This window comes from Ammodytes marinus (genome assembly GCF_949987685.1).
Source record: "Ammodytes marinus genome assembly, chromosome: 24".
Classification (NCBI taxonomy): Eukaryota; Metazoa; Chordata; class Actinopteri; order Uranoscopiformes; family Ammodytidae; genus Ammodytes; species Ammodytes marinus.
The window spans coordinates 11,701,109-11,719,484 of NC_137228.1; the positions used below are offsets into that span (position 1 = coordinate 11,701,109).

At 39.9% G+C, this 18,376-nt stretch overlaps 1 protein-coding gene across 1 annotated transcript; it reads right to left on the bottom strand.

The window, feature by feature from the left end:
* Window positions 1-4,404: 4,404 nt before the first annotated feature.
* slx9 (SLX9 ribosome biogenesis factor) lies at window positions 4,405-17,354 on the bottom strand. The gene is made up of 6 exons (XM_080053217.1): window positions 17,052-17,354; window positions 16,570-16,702; window positions 7,492-7,560; window positions 5,989-6,163; window positions 4,874-4,939; window positions 4,405-4,662 (listed from the first exon to the last, which is right to left on the bottom strand). Exons 1-6 carry the CDS (start codon window positions 17,271-17,273, stop codon window positions 4,536-4,538), a joined length of 792 nt encoding a protein of 263 aa, XP_079909343.1. The 5' UTR covers window positions 17,274-17,354; the 3' UTR covers window positions 4,405-4,535.
* Between the last annotated feature and the right edge of the window lie 1,022 nt (window positions 17,355-18,376).

Here is an 18,376-nt window from a genome sequence, read left to right on the forward strand (position 1 = left end):
ATCAAATTAAATTTCATTAGTATTATTACATGTATTTAAGAAAGCAGAAAATAGTATTGTATACATATATAAAACATTTCGGCACAAAATGATAAAATACATGTAATTTATCATAACCAGGTAAAAAGGTAAAAAGCTTTAAATAACAGTTTTGGGTTGTCTATTTACAGATGATGCCCAAAATGTCACTTTAAAACATAATAATTTCATTGCCAATGACGCTGATGCTGTAATGTTTGTGCATTTGAAAATAGACTACCTTGAATCTTGAAATGAGATGTCTCCTATTATATACTGTAGTCCTTTGTCTGCGTCGATGTGTTGTGCCAGGAAGCTTTAAGACAAGATTCTTCCCACATCCCTTTGGCAGCGGCACTTAAACAGATTACTATGAGTGATGACTCTGTGCTTCAAACCTATTCATTCTGATGACTTTACATTTCCTAACAACTACACCACTTTGGTATTATATCAGATTAATGCAGCAGAACCCGTATCCACATTTTACTGTGGCTACTTCCACTTGTAGTAAATTAAATGCTTGAATTGGTTATTCTGTGTGTAAGTGATGCATTAGGCCATCTGGATCATTTTAACCACATACACAATTACACAAATACAGTTTGAATTTTATCTGCTATCAATCTGGACTAACCAGGCTACAAAATGATTACAGCTCAAAACATACATCATAAAGTATGGAAATAAAACAGGCCTAATAAAAATTATAAAATTATATTTGTTTTGCAGTAAATTTGGAACTGAAAAGACCCAACATCGATATAAAAATATAACTAACTGCCGTCAAAACTTTATATGTTTAAGTACAAATGAAATATTTTAAACTAGTGAAATCTAATCAATCTGGGAGCTTTAATCAGGGTTTCTTTTCTGGGACATGTGCTTGTGTTACTTCTGGCACACAGACACATACACAGACACACAGACACACACAAACACACACACACTGACTCACAGATTCTACAGTGTGTTTTAAAGGAGGCAGCCGAGCGAGAGAGAAACAAGCCCTGCAGCAAATATTCCTCTACTTAATCACCACTCAAGAGGCACGGGACCATTTCTTACCACCGGGAATCGCATTTAAACACTAAATAACTTAGTCTTTCGATTACTCACCAAACAGGTGGAGATAACACGTGCTGTGTTAAACAACCCATCATTGTGTGTTTTGCTTTTGGTTTGCCAGCGTCCCATAGCAGATATGAGTGATTCATGCATGAGAGATATGTGAGTGAGGCAGGCGCTGCTGTTGAAATGACTCCAGAGCCACATGAAAAGAAAACATCAGAGGAATACACACACACAGAGGTGCCTCATTCACGCGCCCCTTATGTAACTCAGGCCTTTGAAGAAAAAGGAAATAGAAATAAAACTCACATGCCCTGTACATGTACGGTGGCCCAGAAGTGCCCAAACATTTGACTTTAATTAACCTGGAGCTGAGAGACACGGATATAGGGAAGAACTTTATATAAAATAATACCAGCCTTAAACCTGCAGTGTGTAGAATTTTGGGTTTTATTTCCTAGCAGATTTTGTAGAAAGTAATTATAATATCCATAAGTACATTTAATTTAGTGCATAATAGCTATTATTATTTTTCCCTTAGAAAGGGTCTCATATATGTCCATATTTCTGCATATTTTGGACCAAGGCCTAGTGCCGCCATCTTGAAAGTGTCATAGTTGGAATGTCATCAGGTGCATTGTTTAAAATTTAGAATTGTTCTTGTCCTTGAAGGCCACTGTAGCTTCTGTTATTATTCGAAAGGGGTGGGGTTACCCAGGGAGTGTTGCATTCTAGAACTTTGTAGAACTTTCTTGATGATGTCATATTACACACTGCACCTTTAAGTCTTTAATGCATTTATCATTTCAGTTTGTGCACACGTTACATTTTCTTTGTATGTATTTATTAATATTAAAGGTGGAGTCAGCTATTCTAGAGAAATATTGTTGTCAAAGCCCTTTTTGTCAAAATGTGTGAATATCTCATCAAAATCCACTACCTGTCTACACTGTGTGTGAGCTGAAAAAAATACCAGTGTTAATAAACAGCCTAGGCTCAGTAAACGGGGTTGTTTTGTTTACACATACCAGTTTACAGAGTATAGGCTGTGTATTTATAACAGATTTTTTTTCAGCGAACACCTTATGGACAGGTGGCGGATCGTGAGGAGATATTCACTTTATTGATTTCCCTATGGGGTTGAATAAAGACAAATGTAGCAGGGAAACATCTTCTATTTAATCCACATCCTTATGCTCCCATCACATTTGTATATAGTTAAGATGAAGATGAAAGGATGAGACTGTAATGTTGCTCCGGAGCCTTCAGTAGACCATTAGAATAGGTTGACAGGTCCTGTTTGATCTGATAGAGACCCCCTGGTGGATTCAAACACTGTTTGATGGTCTAATACATGCGTGTGTGTGTGTGTGTGTGTGTGTGTGTGTGTGTGTGTGTGTGCGTGTGTGTGTATGTGTGTGTGTGTGTCGGTGTGTGGGCTGGTTGGCAGTCACGTGAGATACAGTATACAGGTTTTTGTTAATGGGCAAAATATACTAAATATACGTGTGAATATTAAGTAGGTTTTTGAACCTTTCTATAAACAACAGCTGTGTCTCAGTGCAGTCAATGTTGGTAAATAGAACGCCACAGAAAGATTCACAAAAGGTGCCTGTTGGGAATTCAAATGATGTTTGCATTCTGAATCAGTTACGTCAGAGTTATTGTGAAAATGAATTCATGTTTGTGCTATTAATGCCGCAGACACGACAGGTAAAAACAATTATTTTTTTACTGGTCAATTTTGAGATTTTGAGGCCTATTTGTCCTCACCTGTAACAGAGACAGCTCAGTCTCAGTTTGATATGGCAGTCAACAGAATAACACATCCATCGCTCCATATATTCAGAATATGTTGAAGCCAGGTTGCCAACAATGAGCTCTGGTTACTTTTAATTTGACACTTTGCTCTTGCCATTATCCATTATTAATGCATCGTAATGGCCCTCAGCAGAAAGGAACCTTGTATTGATTAGGTTTTTCTTACTTCTAATCTAATCATAGCAATGGCTTTCAGAGGGCTGTGGGATTCAAGACGTTTTGGACTAGACTTCACAATCCGTGACTGAAAACGGATGTTTTATTTCCCACGATTTGAGAATAATAAAATGGGCTTAACTTTGTACTAAAGAATGTCCACCTCGACCAACAACAATAGTAGAAACTTAAAAATAGTTGATTATTATGCTAGGAAGATGCTTTCTAGAACTAATAATAGATCATGGTGTGAATCTACAGTGCCATATATGTCATGTGAGTGACTTCCATGTTATTCTGCTCGGTGGTGAGTTTGACAATATTTTCATTCACTCTTCATCCATGTGTTTGCCTGACAAGATGTTCATTTACATGTATGAGTCAAGTTGCTATGGTTATTACTGATGAGTCACTCTCTAGGTTGGGAGCAGATCCAGCACAATGAGAAGACACTGGAAATAGAACAGTGGGATGGAATGTCTGTGTAGGTGTCAATAGCAACAAGGCCTGTTTGTTTGGAAATGCATTGTTTGATTTGTAAAGGTGGAGTCAGCGATTATGGAGAATGCTTGTTGTTAAAAATCACTATTTTTGATCATTGAATATCTCCTCACGCTGTGCTACCTGTCCGCACTGTAAAAAAAATCCAGTGTTAATTTACAGCCAAGGCTCTGTAAATGGGGAGGTTGCCAGCTACGGTGGGCACCTTTTGTTTTACATACTCTTTGTTTACATACAAGTTTAGAGACCTTAGGCTATGTATTAAAGGTGCAGTGTGTAATAAGACATCATCAAGAAAGTTCTACAAAGTTCTAGAATGCAACGCTCCCTGGGTAACCCCACCCCTTTCGAATAATAACAGAAGCTACAGTGGCCTTCAAGGACAAGAACAATTCTAAATGTTAAACAATGCACCTGATGACATTCCAACCATGACACTTCCAAAATGGCGCCACTAGGCCTTGGTCCAAAATATGCAGAAATATGGACATATATGAGACCCTTTCTAAGGGAAAAAATAATAATAAAAAAAAAACATTTAAGCTATTATGCACTAAATTAAACGTACTTATGAATATTATAATTACTTTCTACAAAATCTGCTAGGAAATAAAACCCAAAATTCTACACACTGCAGGTTTTAACACCAGATTTTTTTAAAGTACGGAAAGGTATCAGATCTTGAGGAGATATTGACTGACTTTGCCAACAAGCATTCTCCAGAATCACCGACTACACCTTTAAACATTTTATGAATTGGACAAAAATTAAATCCAAAATATAGAATGTAAATAGAATTAAGACAAAATAATTGATGATTAAATGTACTGGGGTTTATTGATGAGGAAGAGGGAAATAATGTGAATAATAAAACTTTGTTACAATCAACATTTACAAATGCTACAAAAAAAAAAAGGTGTAGATTTGTAGCTTAAAGGTTCAGTCAGTCCCACGGTGCTAAGCTAGCGTTAGCTGGGGCCTTGCTCTTCCTCCTGCCTCATCCTCTTCCTCAGCTGCTCACCGATATCTGCCAGCGGGTTCATTTTGGCCGAGAGCGTCTTCACCGCGTCGCTAAAGCGGCTGTTCTCCGATTCCCTACAACATAGACAAAACACACGTGTGGGTTTAGAATTAAAGAAGTGTGTCAACTGGCTCCAAGATGTTGACAGAATGTTTATTTATTTTATTTGTTTCAATGAACTTTATTGAAAATTCTTTAAACATATAATAATACGAATAAGGCAAATGTTGACAGCATGGTATTATAACAAGAGACAAAAACATGGTGTTGTCAAAAGCTGCTCACAGGAGTTTGCGTTTCTGTGACTGTTTCATCTGACTGAAGTCTGTTGGCTCGGGCCTCTTCACGGGCCTGGGGAGGGACACAGGAGAAAAGACAAGTTTACATTCAGCACATTAACGTTATAGTAAGACATGGAAGGTGGTTAGCTTTGTGTGTGTGGCCCAATGTTGTATTCACATGACACTAATACCCATATCAGCTGTATCACAAAAGTCGCCCTGGAGTATATATTTGTCCATTTTGTTTTATGTGCATAATAGACTTTTACATAACTACAGTGATTGTATATTGCAACTATCGATGCTCCCAAAGTGGGCATAATTAAATCATCTTTCAACTCAATTCAATTCAATTAGGCTTTATTGGCATGGAGAGCACAAGTAGACATTGCCAAAGCTATTGAACAAATATGAAAACAAAATCTATCTATCTATCTATCTATCTATCTATCTATCGTAGGTGACACATTGAGCTTTCATTTAATTTATGCGCCAAAAATGCTTCTATCCATCTATATCGAAAATGCTTCAATAACAACTAGAACTACCACCTCTGCAGGAGACACAGTTCAGCAGTCTGGGTTCAACTGGAGGCAGGCGTTAAGCTCTGGAGACGGGGACAGGACTGATGCTTTCTGTAGAATCGCTGACTGGTTTTATTTTGGCTTTTGCGGCAAATCAATCAGCGTCTGTGCTTTGCCTTCAGGAATGAGATGTCCATCCTTCTATCATTCACATTTAACCTTTAAACCCAACTTCATCTATAACAATAAACAATTTTTTTTACAAAAGATGTATTTCTGGAAAGTACAGAAATGTTGATGGTGATTGTTTTACTTGTTGTTGTTCTTTGGTCATTGATTTTTTTAATAGCTTGATTGGAGAGTGGTATTTCTGTATTGTTTAAAATGATCTGTTTATTTTATTTAATTGGATTTTGCTCTTGTTCATGGTGAGGAACTGGGGATAGGACTTCATAAGCCCATCCCTTTTGGAACAGATCTGGTGTGTTATATGCTGAAATAAGATTTTTTGTTATTTTGTTGTAATTCACAGTTTTTACTTTTGTTATTATATTATTAATTACATATATATATATTTTTAAATAAAGACACTTACACTTTGTTCTTCCTGCTCTTGCGTCGGGCTGTGAGGGCGGTGGTTGCCGGGGCGATGAGCTGGCAGAGCTCCGGCAGGGCGTCGGCGAGCGGCCTCATGTCTCCCACTACGGGCGTGTGCTGTCTGCGCGCCTCGGCCGCCTGCTGCTCCTTCGCCTGTTTGATGGAGCTGATCTCTGCAGGGACACACAGCACACACACAGGGGGACTTACATACTGGATTTACACAAAGGGATGAATAAAGTATCTATCTATCTATCTATCTATCTATCTATCTATCTATCTATCTATCTATCTATCTATCTATCTATCTATCTATCTATCTATCTATCTATCTATAGATCTAAAACATTTTAGTATCAGCCCAAAAGCAAACATGATAGTGGCTGTATTTGGTAGGAGGGAGAAGGCCAGGTATGACCAACAGTATTGTTTACTTTATTTTAGTCTACTTTACCTACAAAATACTGGTTTAAGCCTGTAAAATCTTCACTGGACTGTACTGTCCATATTCTGTGTCCAAGATATAAAAAAAAAATCTAGTATTACTTTCTAATTTTATTCCAATTCCTGAAAACCGTCATGGAGCCATGTAGCCGTTCTTGGGTTTCAGCAGGATTGAGTGGCCCGGACATTAGCACCTAATTATACGCCTGAACAGGATATGTGCTGTGTTACCCGGGAATTGATTGGCTCAGCACAGGGCTACGGTTACAAACCTGATCGCAATTATGGGCAGATGATGGCAGCAGTGATGATGGGGAGAGGAGTTCTAATTACACAGACATTTCAAAGATGGACGCCCCGCTCAAAAGACCCCAAACTCAGTGATTCAATAATCGTCCAGAAAAGTCCTTAATAGCTTTCTAAATCATATGTAGACATTGTAAGTTATAAAGGTGGAGTCGGCGATTCTGGAAAAGCTTGTTGTGAAATCTACTTTTTAGCAAAATCAGTGAATATCTCCTCATGATCTGCTACCTGTCCATGCCCTGCACAGCACATACACAGTATAGACAGTTAGACTGATTTTGACTAATAGTAATTTGACAACAAGCGTTCACCAGAATCGCTCACTCTACCTTTAGGTAAGTATTGTGAATACAGTGAAAAAATTAATTTCATCCTTGTGTTAAAATCCTCCTTAAAACACCTCACATAATAAGTTTAATATTTAAAAGGGCTCAGTCATTCGCTAAAACAGCTGCTCACTTTTTTACCAAATGTTACTCAACCAAGAGGCAGTGGTGCATACTGCATTTGTTGGGGGCTATCTTCACACACATTTTGTGCTCTAGTGAGTATTTGGGGCAACGAGACGGTGTCTGTGGGATTGGGTCAAAATAAATGACAGTGTGTGTCTTCATGGTGATGAAAGAACATGTCAGCCAGTGCAGCAGTCATTGTTTTTTTTTTCATTTTAATTGAGCTCCATTGCACAGAGGATACGGACACACACACACACAACTAGTAACTAAAGTGCATAGGTTGGATATATACTCACTGTTGAGCCATCTTTCCCTCCTCTCTTTCATCTTCTCTTTCTTTGGCTTGAGTTTCTTCTCTTCTGGGCCTATGAGAAAAAACACACACACACACACACACACACACACACACACACACACACACACACACACACACACACACACACACACACACACACACACACACACACACACACACACACACACACACACACACACACACACACACACACACACACACACACACACACACACACACACACACACACACACACACACACACACACACACACACACACACACACACAGAGTTACATGACAGCACACATCAAACCCAAGTGGGCTCCTCCACACAGCAGAGGGAGAAGCCTACTAATTAAACATGATGAGAGGCAAATTCATAAATGTGTTAAAGCTACATCAGAGGTGCTGACGGGCTGACAGCGGCCTCCGGAGCAGTGAGGCTGGATCACTACACACTCTGACCTCCGTCACGGAGGCTCCGTGCTTTTTACACATAATTATCCTTTTATTCAAAATGAGGCCGTGGATAAGAGGTCGATGAAACACTAATAGCTGCTGAGCTCACATGTCATCATCTATCTCCATGAAAACTGAGCAAACTAAAGACTGTGTGTGATGTGGTTGTCAAACATCCATTTAACCCTACGTTGGTGTCAGGGCTTGAAACACTTGCTGAGGCTTTTGCATAATAATAATAAAATACTGATTTTATCAGCTAGCTGTCCGTCCTACCACTGTACTTAACAGAAGTCGACTGTGATGAGGTTTGTTTCTTGCCAACTTAAAAAAGGACATTCATATGTTGTAGGCACCTAGACCCATAACAATTGCTACAGACTCCAACACATTTTTTATTCCATTACTTATTGGTCACATAATGGATTTAATAATAGGAACACTTTGGAAGAGATACTCAGCCAAGGACAGGACTTAGTTAATGTCCTATTGTGCTCTTCATGACAGCACAAAGGGTTAACAGTGACAGGATGCTCATAGAACCACATGGCCCGTGTCAAGATATCACAACGCAAACAAACAGCAGAGTGGAAAGAATCAAGAGGAAAAGGGAAATAACCACACCAAGAATGCCCATCAGTATTTTCACAGACTGTAAACTCACTTCCTCAGTTCTTCCTTTGTGCTTTTGTCTTTTCAAATAAGTGAAATCGGCTACACAGGAAGTGATGCTTTTTACCCTCCTCCTAGAGTTCAGTAGTTCTTTTATTATGACAAATTGCACAGTTCAGGCCTTTTGGGACCACTTGGTACCCACATCAGAGGGAGACAAAAATAGATACGGCATAGTACGCTTCTTTTGGTACTATACGTTTTCACGTGGAAAAGCAAATAAATGTGTTCCAAGCCGCACCGAACCGAACTGCTCCGTGGAAAAAACGCTTTGTTGTACTGATGGAATTAGCGCCTTGAAAATGTCCATGAATTCAAGCCAACAGGTAAACCTGCAGGGTGTGTTGAGTTTGATTCAACATCACATTAAATCTGAACAGGGAAGCAGCTTCAGACTTAAACTATTGTAATACAAATGCGATCTTCAATATACAAACTCTTGGTTCCAAGAGACACCAAGAGACTATTGGTAGGCCACAGCCACTATTTGAGAATCTAAAGTACTTTAAATGATTTAGGCAAACAGAACGATGGACTTCACTGACTATGGGTTGAACCATGTGTGTGTGAAGAGAGGGAAGATGGATGGTCTGTCCAGTATTGCAATGGTGTGTCATATAGGCTGGAAGGCAATTAACAATGGAGAAAAATAGACATCGAACACCATTTCTTAGAATTGCCTGAAAGTGAGAGCGGACACTAGAACTAGGGCTTTTTATTGATTTATTAAACATTGATAAATAGCACACTATAGTTTATGTATTGTAGTTTATGAAAGATACAATCTAGATACGATCTAAAAAGGCACAAAAGTTAACAGCTTCATAAACTATAAAAAAATTATCTATTCCAGCAAATCTGACATTTAGTGACATTTGACATGTAACATTTAAAACCCTTCTCTGCTCAAAATATCCCAACGTTATGTAACACATGTCTGAAATAATTCCATCACGCAATCATTCTCCAACCATCTAACACACATCTGTTCTTCTGGGTATTTCATAATTGACTTTTCCCCGTAATTAAATGCCATGTGAACTAAACGGTGCGGTGTTGTGCCTGGCCTCGTTTCTGGCGCATTGATTGGTGGCATGTCCAGCTCGGTATAGGTCAAAGTGTAGAGGCAATAGACAGACCACATGTCATTCCAATGAGCACAGCAGTGTGTGACTGTAGAACCACAGTGTGCCAGACTATTGATCCTATGCAGCTGTGAACCTTGGTGAATCATGGTCCTTCATCAGCGGCATTTACAAGCCTTTATTTCAGTCCCTATAAGCAAAACATTGGCTGGGTTTTCTGTCTAATGCATCTAACGGCGGCTGTTGCTCATTCCCTGGGGACTTGGCTTTGGAACCTGAATATGACCGGTTCATTAACGACCAGTCACTTTAGAGAGTGGACTGGAGGAGTGACAGAACTCCAAAGGTGCCCTTGAGCAAGGCACGGAATCCCTGGGACACTGTGCTATGCAGCAGCCCCATCTCTCTGAAATTAGGGCCATTCAACATTCATATGTCCTGTCCTCCTGTGTGTGCATTTGTGTGTGTTTCGGGCGTGTGTGTTAATGTGTATGTGAACATCTCATTATTCAAATTTGAATATGCTTTATTTGTCATGTGCACAACAATTACAGCAGCAATCGTTGGCAGTAAAGTTCTTGAGTCTCAGGCTCCCGTCAACCATGTAATATAATAAAAGGGAGAGAGAGGAAGTTTGAGCTCCTTCATACCTGGGTTGTGTCATGGAGATATTCTGCTCTTTGTAAACACAAACACCCAGAGGTCCACACGGCTGACGACATCTTAGAATTCCTTGAAAAAATGCTCCAGGAGTAGAGCATCACAAAGAAGAGTGTTGCTAAATTCTCAACAGACAATGCAACCAACATGAAAAAAGCCTTTTAGCTTATACTTCCAAGTTTGAAACAATATTTGGGCAAATATCCCATCTGCTGGTGTGTTGGTGGAATGCTGTTCAGACAGGGACATTATCTCCCAGTATCTACACACTCAAGATATCCTGGCATGCCTTTATCTGCCACCACAGTGCTAAACAACAGAAATGTTTTTGCTGCAATAACAGAACAGGCGAAGATAGGCATCTGCTGCTGACTACAAATGCGGGTTGATGTGGAGAAATCTAATCCCTGCAGAGTCAGTGGGGGCATCCAAAGTGTTTGTGCAGGGGGGAAACCGGAGGGTGCTTTACCACAACTCGGCTCCCATTGGGAGCATCGTCTTCCCGCTGTTGAAATGGATATCTTTGATTACCGCTGTCTAGAGGATGCCACCTCAGCTACACAGCCCCTCAGACTGAAAAGCTGGTGTTGATACACAGCCTAGGCTCTGTAAACTAGTATGTAAAAAAAGGGTACGTAAACAAGGTGGTCAACCATAGTTAGCAACATGCCCGTTTACAGAGCCTAGGCTGTGTATAAACCCTGGATTTTTTTTCAGCACACACACTCATTACGGCCAGGTACTGGATAAAGAAAATATATTCACTTATTTTGACAAAAAGTGATTTTGACAACAGGCATTCTCCAGAATTGATGACTCCACCTTTAACTGCACTGTGACATAGTCTTTGACAATATAGTTGTATATTGTAAAATAGTAAAAATCACTTCCATAAGTTTCCTTTAGAATGAATAATAAGATGCCAAACAATTAGAGGAGGGAGGAAGAGGCTTGGGAAGACATTGGCACTAAAGATAGAAATAAAACTGTTAGTGCAGTGCAAGTCGCATTCTTTAGAAAGGTTCTCTGTAGCACCGTGCTGAAACGAGAACACTCCTTGAAGGGTTCAGTAAATTAAATATGAATACAATTAGCACTACTTTGGTTTGACAATTTTAAATCCAAACAGATCCTAAGCACCATGACCAAAGGACCGCCTGAACTGTGTGATTTCTCACCCAGAGACCATTCATCTTTGAAGCATGACTGGGTTTTTCACGCGGATAACCATTTCTTCTATGGCACGCTCTGATGCTCTGACGCATGCAGCCGCCTTATAATGATGCGAGTTAACATGACAGCTCTGAGGGGGCAAATTGGTCCATCAGCCTCACACCAAACAGGGTGAAATATAGAGACGGGTAAAAAAAAAAATAATAAATAAAGACTATGGGAATGTTGACAGGTAAAACGTGTATTCTACTAGAAGGAATTCAGTTTTTTCCAATGTTGTTTCAAAGCAATTGATGAACATGCAGGAGAAGGGATTAAAAAAAATGGTGAAGACGAGAGAAGAAGGGGGAGAAAGATGCGAGGAGAGGAGGGAAGTGGGCAGGCAGGCAGTCTTTAGGGAGCTGACCTCAGAATAAAAAGGAGCCAGGGTCCCCCCTCTGGGATCTGGCAGTGATACGATAGCACTAATTAGACTGCAGACAGTGCGCTTTGTCAAAAGGCCGTGGGGGCTGTCTGCTCAGCTTCTAGTAAGGACTTTACATTAAAAGCTCACGACAACACAAACTGGCCTTTAAAATATATATATATATATATATATATATATATAAAATACGCTTTGATGACATCATCAGTACCACTGTGGTCTTCATTGAAATGTATTGTTATAATTCCTGCTTTTCTACCTTTAGTTTCACCGGAGAGTTTTATTGTTCTATCATTGGAGGTTAATTCACTACGGGAAACATTGGGACAGAACATTGTCTTACATGTATTTTTAATCTTTTTTCTCAAAAAGTTGATTCAAGTCAATTTAATGCATGAAGCAGAATAATATCACAAAGTAAATTGTGTGCTTTACAATCTGTACAGCATGCAACACCTGTCCTGAAATGTATCCGATATAAATATATATTTTTTTATAGAATAAATAAACAATTAATCAAGAAATTAATTGCTAATTAAATAATTGAGTTGGAGCCCTACAAAAATTATGTTTGGTTGGATGACGTCACTCGACACAGGTTTCAAGACTCAACTTGTTTTACGTAATGAACAGTTATGTAAAGTGATGTAATCTACAATAGTGACCAAAAAGTCCCAAACCATTGGTACAGTTATTTAAGAAGACTTTATGAAATGGATTTTTTTCCTCTAAATAAATCACATCCAGTTGTGTTTGCTCATCAGAGAGAGATTACAATAAGAGAGTCCTCAAACAGACACAGTGCCATCCTCAGTGTCTTCCAGTTGAAGCACGAAAACACTGATGCAGCTAAACCTTGATTTCACGCATGAGCTAAATTTATCGCCTGGTCTATTAATAGCCGTGAGCCGTTGTCTGGTGAGGCTTCACGCAGCACAGCGTGCTTAGCAACTAGACCCACATCCATCACTCCCTTCGTTAGACACTTCTCCACTCAGAGATGCTACAACTGCCCTCCATCCCTTTGAATATCTTTTGGGATTTTTTGTTGTTCAACTGCTCAGATTTCTGTTTCCGTGTTTCTAAGCTGCTGTCCCAAAGCTGGAGGGAGATGTTCCAGAAGCCTTAATTAGTGCCACAGAAATCCCCCTTTCCTGTGGTCTGCTGTGATGCTGCTGCAGCATGCTGAGGGGAATTATGAGCTGCATACACCATCTAGTGGTGAGAGAATGCAATGCTACAAGGCCTCACTTAACTGTGTTTAAATTTGTTCAACATATTCAGTGTAAGCAGTTTGAGTTTATTTAGCATACATATTGCATCAGTTCCTGCGAGAATAATAATAAAATTGAGCGATCTCTCTGACAAATACCACCAATTACTATGCACATATTGTGTAAAATATATCGTTTATAGCAGTTCTCAAATGTGTGTACATGTACCCATAGGGGTACTTTGGGGTTCTGCAAATGTATATGAGATTTTTTGTAAATTAAAATTAAACGATGAATACATGATAACTAACTAATAATCATACTAAAATAAGCTACATTAAATTAAAAGCTGATCCATAACTATAGTTTGCTGTTTATCATTGCAAGATTTTTTCTGTTAAAATGTTGTTTAACAAATAACCCTCTGATGGCATGTCACTGTGCCAGTGGAGAACAAGCCCATGTTTTGGCACTAAATTGGAAGTTCACTTTCAAAAATTAAGCAGTTTAATTCATTAACTATGATGCCTTTGTTGCATTTGCCAAATATGGCAGATTTTAAAAATCCCATAATATTATGCCTACAACCCAGACCAAATGTAGAGAATTTCCACTATAATATTTGGTTTGTTGTGTTTTATCAAATGTTTCACATTTAGTGAAAGAAAAAAACGCTTTCATACAAACAGTGGAATCGTCCAATTCCTGTCACCATTCTATTTAGTGATGTCAAAGTGACACAGGGATTCCGGAGTTTTGCTAATTCTAAAACCTGCAAAAAATCTTCACTTTAGTTCTGTGACTTGAACTGAGAACAAGCTTTTTCAGCTACTGAAAACATTTTCATACATTTTTCAATCGATTCATTCAGATCACCAGAAATGTGGTAAGTTATTGTCTTGAGTTTTAATGATAAAATACTTATTTTCTGTGTGTGTAATATTTAAAAAAATTGCCATACGGAAACATTTATTTTCTCACTAACTTTTGTGGCAAGTTGCCCAAAACAATGTCCCTGTTACTGTGAACAACTCATAGAACACACTGTTTTAACAGGAAATTTTTATTTGGTAGTTGTCATAGAATTTCTACTGGTAAAAATCTCAAATACGGAATTTAAGAAACCCTGGACCAATAAAACCTAATGTAGCATGCATTGATACTGTAAGGATCTTTGAGTTTGGCTGAACAGACTCTTAACATTATCATTTAGAAGGAGTCAAGTTGAGTTTGACTAAATAAACCTTTTTTCACACTGTTAGGAGACCTCGCATGCTAAGAGACGACCCTTTATATTCCGGGGACAGTTGCACCAACGCTCCTAACAACAATGACCTGATGGAGAGCAGACCTCAGCTTTACAGGCACCGGGTATTGAAGCTGGACGAGGAGCTGGCCTGTGCCTTTGGTCAGGACATCTCCCACTTCCCTTCTGCCGCCTGTAGCACCATGAGGCATCTGACCTCCAGGCAGAGGGAGGTCAGCCAGTGGCAGGCCCGGATATCGGAGACCGTCGGGCAGGTGGAGCGGCAACTCATGGCCCTGGAGCAAGTGAAAAACACCGCTGAGAGCTTTCTGGAGGAGAAGCTTTTGTACGGCAAACTAATGGTCCAGTGCTTGGAGATCCAGGCCGGTCTGAAAACAGGGGTCCTGACAAAAGGCCCTATTCTCATAGAGCTGAAGAAGGAGGTGAAGTTGACAAATGAAATGACAGACCTGCTCCAGAAGCAGATCTGCATCTTGTTGGAGACACTGAGCTCGTTGAAAGAGATCCTCCCTCAGTTGCTGGCAGACTGTCAGGACAAAGGCCAGGCCATCGCACTCACCTCCAAATGTCTGACTCATGAACTCCACTCCTCCGGCTCCCAGCTCCCAGTTTCTGAAGAGAAGCCTTTGCATATAAACTATGACAAGTGGGAGTCCCACTGCAACGACATGAAGCAGACAGCTGAGAACCTGCTTCAAGACGCTTCTGCCTTCATGGGGAACCTGCGCTCTGTTCTGGGCCGACTGAAGAACGCCCATGAGTGTCAGCAGCGGCTCACAGACGGAGCCATGCAGAAAAAGATCAATGAGATACTCAAGGTGCAGCAGAGGCTGCGCTGGGAGATGCAACTGATCAATGACGAGATTAAAGATCTGAGGAATGACACTTGCCAGGTCACGGGTCAGATCAGGAACTGTGAATCCAAGCTTCAGCAGACGATCGACTGCCTGGACGTCCTCAACCAGAGGCCCGGGTTGGAGCTGTGTCTGGACCCGTCCTTCATCAGCCTCACCCTGGAGAGAGACCACCTCACCAAAAAGGCCTCTGGACTTCAACAGATGCTACAGCGCTGCCGGGAAGGCATTGAGTCACTGCAGAGGCGACTGTCAGCCGTGGAGGAAACATTGGCCACAAACGCTAAAATCCTGCAGATAGAGCAGGACTGCTTCACCATGTACAAGAGTTTTCTGCCCCGGTTCAAGTCCATCATTCCCACCAATGACACCACTGAGTCGGGACACTGTGGTGCCTCGGGCCCCTCCAACCTCTCCAGCCCGTGCTCTGACCTCCAGCAGAGTGAATCAGATCTCTGCTCCAACCCACTGCTCTTTCCATTCTGTGCAGCAGTATGTAATAAAGACTGATCTTTGAGCTGAGAGAAATTATGAGGTCGCCTTTATTTAACCTTGAAAGAAACCGTCAGTAAGGTATACGCTTCCCCCTTTGAACAAGATTACTATCAAACTAATGGTAGTGTAACGTTAGTCCATAACAGCCAGATGTTGAAATCATCAATTGCATATCTCCATATCAACTAAAACATGTGATATGTTCGTGTTGTATTCACAGTTTGCTAAGACAAAAAGAAAATCAGTTATTTAAGGCCTAAGGTACAATGCACACAGCTTTGTTATTCAGGTAGCAGGCTTCTGATTTTTATCCTTCACCAATTGTCACGTTCACGGGTTAAAATGACAAACTCGATGAGAAATTATTACACAAATTAAAGGCCCTGCCACAACGGGAAACATTTGACTTTTTATCTCTTGTCTGATTAATGTGCTGTCTGAGAGCCGCAAATTAATGATTTTGAGTGAAAAAAGATTATAAAGGATTTGGATTTGATGAGCTGTTTCTATTCTGGACTTCTTGGTGATAAACTAAAACGCGGCTGGAATTGGTGTGAGTGGGTGGGTGGGTGGGTCACATCACATAACATTGACATTATACAAAGTAATCAACCAGAAATGTGAAAAGTGACACATTCAAAAACAAAAACAAAAACAAAGAATCCATATGTCCTGTGCCCAGCAACCCATCAACACATTTAGCAAAACATTAGTCATTGTTGAAGCAAGAGAAACTAAACCTCAGTCTAAATAGCATCCAGCAGCAAGTCTTACCTTTCTTAGCAGGTAGGCCTACGGGTTCAGGTATATTCGGAGGTTCCTCAAACGTGAGTGTTTGTACCAGAGCTTGTGCAGTGATTTTAGTACCAGCAAAGATGCCAGTGGGGAAGGAGCTCTCTGCCACAGCCTGGGAGGTTCGACATTACAAGTAAATCAGTGCAAGTCTAGTATATCAATATATCTAGTATTTAGCAGCAACGGACCCTCTCCACCATATGCATGCTATAGTATAGCCTATAACTCAAAATACAATAGCCTAGTGATTATGTTAATGTAAGACTTCAAAATGAAGATCTAATTGACAAAAAATACCTGTTTTACAAGAAATGTATTCGCACCAGAAAAGGCTACAAGTACAACATAATGCAATTCTGATGTTTACGATATTCAGCATGCTACTTTATAACCAGTTTACATATCGCACTCTAATGTAGCCTATACTGTCAACATCACAATATTCAATTGTTACAACTGACCTGTTTAATAACGTTCGTGTCGCCGCTGTTGTTGTTATCCAGGATAGATGGATGGGTTATTGTGTGTGTTCCCGTGGCAGCAGCAGCAGCAGCAGCTGGGCTCTTGTCTAAACTGTGGAGGGACCGCGCAGCATGGCGGGACTGTGTGGGGCTGCTCGGCCTCTCTAGCTTCACCGCCTCCTGGTGAAGCTTCTGCCGGACGTGTTTGATCTTTCCAACCATCTTTAAATCGCCTTTCGAACTTTATATAACAACTCAATCTGGGCTGTTGTTTCACGAGAGCAGACGTATTGCTGCTGCTCCCCGGTGTAGACAGCGTGTGTTGGTGTTGTCAAGTCAGCACTAAGCTACACTGTCACCGGAAGAGAATATGTTTTGCCTTCAAATTAAACGTTTCATTCAAAACCGCTGATTTATCTATGCAACCACTGTGCGTTTAATACGTAGGCTATACATACAATCCTTAATATGCATATTAAGTTCAAAGAAGTGAACTTTTTCCCTGTTTTATGTCTTTCTCAGCTAATTCCAGAACTTGTAAATATAGCTTAAACTTTTAGTCTGAAAGGCCATATCAGAAATACATGTTTCTTCTCTGCGCAACTTGATGTTATTGACATGACAAGCGTGACTGGTGTCCCAGTGTATTGGATCCGTGTAAAACGTAGCAAAAAGAAAGTTCTGCATGCTTTAATCACCATAATATGTCCCATGTCCACTTAAATGGGTTTATTTAGCGTACTATTAATCAATCAAATGTATTTTATTTCTAATTCATCAAAAATACATATAACAGCAACAAAACAAGCCATATAAAAACAATAGATACAACTTCATTTAATGTGTTAACTTGTGAACAAGAAAATTGCCTATGACACAAATAGTGCCATAAGATAAAATGCCTAGCCTATAAGTGTATGTAAAATTAAACATAAAAAATGATACTCAGAAGTGGCATATTGATGTGAAAGGTAGATGAAAAGAGGTGTGTTTTGAGTTTACACTTTAAAGAATGTATTGAGCTTCAGGGATTTGTCACTGACTGATAATTTATTTATTGATATGGAAAGAAGACTGGCATTATGGGATGGAGGAGGCCTTGTACAGTGGGTATATGTGGAGTTATTAGGGATGATAAATAGGATGGTGTGAGTCCATGTAGTATTGTATAAGCTAAAAACAGAACTATGAAATGAATAACTTGAATTTACGATTGACTTAAAAAAACACTGCAGCCCTTGGTTTAATGGTACAGCATTTATTTTGCTTGGTGTGTAATCCTGGATTGTACTGCATTGCTGCCTGCCCATTACAGAAAGTACAGA